At 46.4% G+C, this 7500-nt stretch overlaps 1 protein-coding gene across 1 annotated transcript in view; it reads right to left on the reverse strand.

Moving 5' to 3' along the window:
- The window catches only part of ulk4 (unc-51 like kinase 4), a 261713-nt gene that overhangs the window by 177231 nt on the left and 76982 nt on the right, over positions 1–7500 (reverse strand). The window contains exons 26-30 of the mRNA XM_046335393.1: positions 7421–7472; positions 7214–7308; positions 2679–2741; positions 2189–2279; positions 1–12 (exon numbers count right to left, since the gene is read on the reverse strand). The exon at positions 1–12 is cut by the window's left edge and continues 16 nt beyond it. Coding sequence (XP_046191349.1) covers positions 1–12; positions 2189–2279; positions 2679–2741; positions 7214–7308; positions 7421–7472 — 313 coding nt within the window. The remainder of the gene's footprint in view (positions 13–2188; positions 2280–2678; positions 2742–7213; positions 7309–7420; positions 7473–7500) is intronic.

The following is a 7500-nucleotide window of genomic DNA, read 5'->3' on the forward strand; positions in this document are numbered from 1 at the left end:
CTGTAATGAGAGTCAGTAGTCTGCCAGTTAAAGGAGAGCAGAGAGAGAGGTCTAAAGAGAGAGCAGAGAGAGATCCTCCTCCACGGCCTCTTGGCTCAGCAGCAGCAGTGTGATCTCTGACAGAACACAGCAAGATAGAGACGATAAAGAGAGCAGAGACTACAAAAGAGTAAAACAGAGCATGTAACAGAGAGAGCACACACACACAGACACACAAACAGAGCAGCAGACACACAAAGGAGAGCACAGAGAGATAGACAGAGACAGGGTAAAGGAGACACAGAGACAGAGACAGAGAGAGAGATAGAGAGAGGTAACAGAGCAGAGACAGAGAGACACAGACAGACAAAGGAGAGCAGAGAAGAGACTACAGAGGGGGTAAAAGCAGAGAGAGATAGAGAAACAAACCTTAGACCAGAGGAGCATTATTGATCCATGCAGAGCCTCTGCAGTGAGAGAGCTGATAGTTACCTTACATACAAATCAAAACATTTAGATACAATACCAAGCACATGCAAATGTGGTTAACCTTAGACCAAGGGCCTTGCTGTGTGCCATGAGAGATAGATAGGGAACATTGCAGAATGGACACAGAGAGAGAGGAGAGAGAGGGTAAGGAGAGCAGAGAGAGACTGAGAGATCTATGTACTTAGAGAGCAGGAGAGCAATGACCCAGAGAGTTTCCTTAGATTTAAAGGAGACAGAGAGAGATGAGAGAGAGTAGAGAGGAGAGCAGAGAGAGAGAGGGTATTTAGAGAGAGAGATGGAGGAGAGAATGAGAGAGAGGGGTAAACAAGAGAGATGAAGAGATCAAATATATATTTATACATCAAATAAACAACAAATAAACATAAAGCAAACAACAAACATAAAATAAAACAATAAATAAATAAAACAAACTTCAAATAAACAACACATAAACATAAATATAATATAAATATAAGACAGTATTTCCATTTGACTCCTGTTATACATCACCAACAAGTCATTTATTCATCACATGCAAATGTATAAATGATGTCTTTTCTTTGAAACATGTGTGTAAAGGAGAGCAGAGAGAGATAGAAATGAGAGTGGGGCAAATGAGAGAATTTTTTAGATAACAATGAGAGAGAGATAGAGAGAGAGGGGTAAAGGAGAGCAGAGAGAGAGCTTGAGATGATAAGCAGACCCAATCCTATGTGAATATGATGAGAGAGGGGTCCTGTTTCCATAGAGAAACACCTGATGTGAGTAAATGATAACAGATTGGATCCATCCCTATTATGATGAGGACAGATTTCCATAGAAACAACAGTAAATGCTCTGTTCTGTTCTAGTCTATTATGATGAGGACGATTTCCAGAGAAACAACAGTAAACGCTCTGTTCTGTTCTAGAGAGATATGAGAGAGGAGAGCAGAGAGAGATAGAAACAACAGGTAAACAGAGAGAGATCTGTTCTAGAGCTATTATGAAAGGAGAGCAGAGAGAGATAGAGAGAGAGGGTAGAGAGAGGAGAGCAGAGAGAGATCTCAGAGAGGTGTCCCCCAGAGAGAGCTCTGTTCAGAGAGAGATAGAGAGAGAGGGGTAAATGATTCAGAGAGATAGAGAAGTCAAGGAGAGGCAGAGAGAAGAGAGGGTAGAGGAGAGGAGACATGGTCTCTCCTATCATTGCTAAATGCAGACAGAGACAGAATTAATCTTCTCCTTTCCCCCTTCTGATGTCCAGGTGGCGAGAAATGAGCATGTCTGCATGTCTGGAGAGCAGACATATCAGTGTGGAGAGGATCACCACCTCAAGCTGAACCTCGGCAAGACGGAGCTGAGAGAGGTTCCTCCCGGGGAAGGACTGCCCGAGATGATCTAGAGATCACGGTAAATGAGAGCAACTCCATTGTGTCCTCAGAGAGAGCGTAAGAGAGGGTAGAGGGAGGAGAGCAGAGAGAGATCCTAAAGGAGAGCAGAGAAAGCCCTTGAATTGAATTGAGAGAGGGGTAAACTAACAGAGAGAGATCAGAGAGAGAGAGTGGAGAGTTCAGGAGAGCAGAGAAGTTCATGAAAGAAAGTGTAGCAAGATAAGAGAGAGGGGAGAGGATAGGGGAGAGCGGAGAGACAGAGCAGGGAGAGGGAAAATGTAGAGAAGAGCAGGTCCTAATCCAGGCACTTGTCATCTACTCCTGTGGAAGAAGGGCTTACTGCAATGAGAGTCAGTAGTCTGCCAGTTGAAGAGTTGCACTCTCCTCTCTCTCTCTCCCTCCTCTCTCCACGGCCTCTTGGCTCAGCAGCAGCAGTGTGATCCTGACAGAACACGCAAGCTGACGATACGCCACTCCACTACAAAACAAAACAGAGCATGTAACACACACACACACACACACACACACACACACACACACACACACACACACACACACACACACACACACACACACACACACACACACACACACACACACACACACACACACACACACACACACACAGCATTATTGATCCATGCAGAGCCTCTGCAGTGAGAGAGCTGATAGTTACCTTACAGGCAAATCAAAACATTTACTACAATACCAAGCACATGCAAATGTGGTTAACCTTAACAAGGGCACTTGCTGTGTCCATGCTAGATAGGGAACATTGCAGAATGGACCTGTTCCAGACTGCCTATCTATGTACTGATGTTAAGCATGGAGAGCACATGACCCAGACGTTTCCACCATTTATACTGAACTGAGAAGTCAGTGGAGGAAGAATGCAATCAACAACCTGAAGAATCAAATATATATTTATACATCAAATAAACAACAAATAAACATAAAGCAAACAACAAACATAAAATAAAACAATAAATAAATAAAACAAACTTCAAATAAACAACACATAAACATAAATATAATATAAATATAAGACAGTATTTCCATTTGACTCCTGTTATAGTCATTTATTCATCACATGCAAATGTATAAATGATGTCTTTTCCAAACATGTTGTCTAGTAAGGTGAGTGAAATGAGCACTTGTGTGAGCACACCCAATCTGTGAATATGATGTTGCTCCTGTCCTTCCATCATAAACACCTGATGTGAGCGCTTTTTATGATAACAATTGGATCCATCCCTATTATGATGAGGACGATTTCCATAGAAACAACAGTAAATGCTCTGTTCTGTTCTAGTCTATTATGATGAGGACGATTTCCATAGAAACAACAGTAAACGCTCTGTTCTGTTCTAGTCTATTATGATGAGGACGATTTCCATAGAAACAACAGTAAACGCTCTGTTCTAGTCTATTATGATACAGAGAAGAGCAGTCTCAGCTCTCACCACTGGTGTCCCCCAGGGCTCTGTTCTAGGCCCTCTCCTATTCTCGCTATACACCAAGTCAAAACCTCAATCATTGCTAAACGACACACAATTAATCTTCTCCTTTCCCCCTCTGATGTCCAGGTTATGTCTGCATGTCTGGCAGACATATCAGTGTGGATGACGGATCACCACCTCAAGCTGAACCTCAAGACAGCTAAACTGCCCGTTCCATGATCTCGCCATCACGTCAACTCCATTGTGTCCTCCTCCCAGAGCGCTAAGAACCTTGGCGTGATCCTGGACAACACCCTAGAAACAACAGTCAACCCGCTCTGTTTCATGCTCTTCCGCAGAGTAGTGCCTCACACAGGAAGCGGCGCAGGTCCTAATCCAGGCACTTGTCATCTCCCCCTGGATTACTGCAACTCTGTTCGCTGTTGGCTGGGCTCCCTGCCTGTGCCATTAAACCCCTACAACTCATCCAGAACGCCGCAGCCCGTCTGGTGTTCAACCTTCCCAAGTTCTCTCACGTCACCCCACTCCTCCGCTCTCTCCACTGGCTTCCAGTTGAGCTCGCATCCGCTACAAGACCATGGTGCTTGCCTACGGAGCTGTGAGGGGAACGGCACAGTACCTCCAGGCTCTGATCTACACCCAAACAAGGGCACTCTTCATCCACCTCTGGCCTGCTCGCCTTACCACTGAGGAAACAGTTCCCGCTCAGCCCAGTCAAAACTGCTCTGTTCTGGCCCCCAATGGTGGAACAAACTTATGATGCCAGGACAGCGGAGTCAATCACCACCTTCCGGAGACACCTGAAACCCCACCTCTTTAAGGAATACCTAGGATAGGATAAAGTAATGTTCTACCCCCCACCCCCCTTTAAGATTTAGATGCACTATTGTAAAGTGACTGTTCCACTGGATGTCATAAGGTGAATGCACCAATTTGTAAACGCTCTGGATAAGAGCGTCTGCTAAATGACTTAAATGTAAATGTTATGAGGGACGATTTCCATAGAAACAACAGTAAACGCTCTGTTCTGTTCTAGTCTATTATGATGAGGACGATTTCCATAGAAACAACAGTAAACGCTCTGTTCTGTTCTAGTCTATTATGATGAGGACGATTTCCATAGAAACAACAGTAAACGCTCTGTTCTGTTCTAGTCTATTATGATGAGGACGATTTCCATAGAAACAACATTAAACGCTCTGTTCTAGTCTATTATGATGAGGACGATTTCCATAGAAACAACAGTAAACGCTCTGTTCTAGTCTATTATGATGAGGACGATTTCCATAGAAACAACAGTAAACGCTCTGTTCTGTTCTAGTCTATTATGATGAGGACGATTTCCATAGAAACAACAGTAAACGCTCTGTTCTAGTCTATTATGATGAGGACGATTTCCATAGAAACAACAGTAAACGCTCTGTTCTGTTCTAGTCTATTATGATGAGGAAGATTTCCATAGAAACAACAGTAAACGCTCTGTTCTGTTCTAGTCTATTATGATGAGGACGATTTCCATAGAAACAACAGTAAACGCTCTGTTCTGTTCTAGTCTATTATGATGAGGACGATTTCCATAGAAACAACAGTAGACGCTCTGTTCTAGTCTCAACGAGGATGTAATCTAAACAGGAGACAACATTAGAATAAGAAGCCTGAGGTGGGTATAAAGAATATACTGTGTCTCGATGCATGTGTCCCAAATGGCAGCCTAATTCCCTTATAGTGCACTACCCTCGACCAGAGCTCTATGCGCCCTGGACAAAAGCAGTGCACTACTGTATAAGGGGATTGGGGTGCCATTTGGGATGGATCCATTGAGCACCTTTGTTGTTTATTAGAATATATCCATCAAAAGAGACTGTTGTGCTCTGCTGTCTCCTACTTCCCATTATATTCAGCACATATTCTCCCTCCACCGTGCAAAGTGTTTTTAACTGTCTGTCTGACAGGAAAGAGGCTTTTCTATCAGGCAACAGCCAGTCATGACTGTAAATAGATAGAACTAAAAACAGATGACTAGATCCGATATTGCTGTGTTTCACCTCTGCAGAGAGCTTGTTCCAACAATTTACTTAACCTTGATTTAACTAGGCAAGTCAGTAAAGAACAAATTCTTATTTACAATGACTCCCAACCCCGGCCAAACCCTCACGACGCTGGGACAATTGTGCGCCACCCTATGGGACTCCAAATCCCAGCCGGATGTGATACAGCCTGGATTCGAACCAGGGACTGTAGTGACGCCTCTTGCACTGAGATGCAGTGCCTTAGACCACTGCGCCACTCGGGAACAAAAGGAAACATTAAACTGTGTGTGTACTCATGCATGTGTGTGTGTGTGTACCGCTCCCTTTCCAAAACCCCACCGCTGACAGACAACGCTCAGCGGAATCTAATGACTAGTGTCAGACATGTAATTCAAGTTTCTTCTCATGTTACTCAGTATGAGAGGAGCTGATCTTCTTCTTCACAGGACCATCAAGCCTCTTCAACTCATTACTTCCTGTCTGCGTCCCAAATGGCACCCTATCCCCTTTATGGTGCACTACTTTTGACCATGGCCAATAGTATATAGGGAATAGCGCTCCATTTAGGACTCAGCCCGTGCCCGGCCCAGCACCTTCCTGTAGGTCAATATTCATTTCACAGTCTCCTCAGACTACACCAAGGCCCAGCTGCACTCTGCTGGAGCTCCTCTGAGACAGCACAACTGATGGTCTGCTGGCCTGACAGTCTCTCTCCAACCCCATACATGACTCCTCCAAGTCAACCCCCCATGCCAGGACCCTGTGTTGGGGAGGGAAGTACAGGGCTGGTAGACAACCCCTAACCACTAGTCCTTAGCCCCTCGACACTTATGTAGATCTGAGTGGACATCTGAGTGGATTAGGGGTCAAGGGTTGTTTCTGGACGAGGCCAGTGTTGCTGCAGGCTGCAGTGCCTAGGGCTTAGGGGTCAAGGGTTGTTTCTGGACGAGGCCAGTGTTGCTGCAGGCTGTAGTGGCTAGGGCTTAGGGAGCCGCTGTTACTGCAGGCTCCTTGCAGACCACAGGGCCAGACTCACAGTACAGTGATGGGGCGTTAATAAAGCCTAGAGGGTGAAAAGAGACTGTTGTGCTAAGGGGTTAGGAGCGAAGGAGTTGGGGGATAGGGGCTAAGAGGTTAGGGACTAGGGGCTAAGGGGTTAGGAGAGAAGGAGTTGGGGGATAGGGGATAAGAGGCTAGTGGCTAAGAGGCTAGGGGCTAAGAGGTTAGGGGCTAAGAGGTTAGGGACTAGGGGCTAAGGTGTTAGGAGCGAAGGAGTTGGGGGATAGGGGCTAAGAGGTTAGGGACTAGGGGCTAAGGGGTTAGGAGAGAAGGAGTTGGGGGCTAGTGGCTAAGAGGCTAGTGGCTAAGAGGCTAGGGGCTAAGAGGTTAGGGGCTAAGAGGTTAGGGACTAGGGGGTCAGGGGGTTAGGGGCTAGAGGGTTAGTGGCTAGGTCTAAGTGGTTAGGGCCTAAGGGGTAAGGGGTTAGGTGCTAAGGGTTTGGGGCTAAGGGGCCAGAGGGGTTAGGGGCTAAGGGACTAGGGGCTAAGGGGTTAGTTGCTAAGGGTTTGGGGCTAAGGGGCCAGGGGGGTTAGGGACTAGGGGCTAAGAGGTTAGGTGCTAAGGGGTTGGGGCTAAGGGGCCAGGGGGTTAGGGGCTAAGGGACTAGGGGCTAAGAGGTTAGGTGCTAAGGGTTTGGGGCTAAGGGGCCAGGGGGTTAGGGACTAGGGGCTAAGAGGTTAGGTGCTAAGGGTTTGGGGCTAAGGGGCCAGGGGGTTAGGGGCTAGGGGTCTAAGGGGTTAGGGGCTAAGGGTTAAGAGGTTATGAACTAGGGGGTTAGGGGCCAAGTGGCCAGGGACAAGGGGGTTAGGGACTAGGACCCTACTCACAGGACAGTGATGGGGCGTCAGCAGGGCTGGGTGCTGGGTGATGGCCTCCACAGCTGACAGAGTGTTCCTGATCAGCTCCTCTGAACCTGCTTGTCCTGGGAATCAAGCAGCAGGTTACACCTACAGTCTGGGCTTTATGGGCCAGTTGTCCAGATGAAACCTGTATTACTAATAACCAGTCCATAAAGCAAGCTGACATTCACTCACCTATTGCACTGCCCAAACTGGTCTCACTGGCATCAATAGATGTTATGTGACTCTGGAAGAACATCAGAAATAAGGGGTGC

Source organism: Oncorhynchus gorbuscha, unplaced genomic scaffold, assembly GCF_021184085.1.
Source record: "Oncorhynchus gorbuscha isolate QuinsamMale2020 ecotype Even-year unplaced genomic scaffold, OgorEven_v1.0 Un_scaffold_738, whole genome shotgun sequence".
Lineage (NCBI taxonomy): Eukaryota > Metazoa > Chordata > Actinopteri > Salmoniformes > Salmonidae > Oncorhynchus > Oncorhynchus gorbuscha.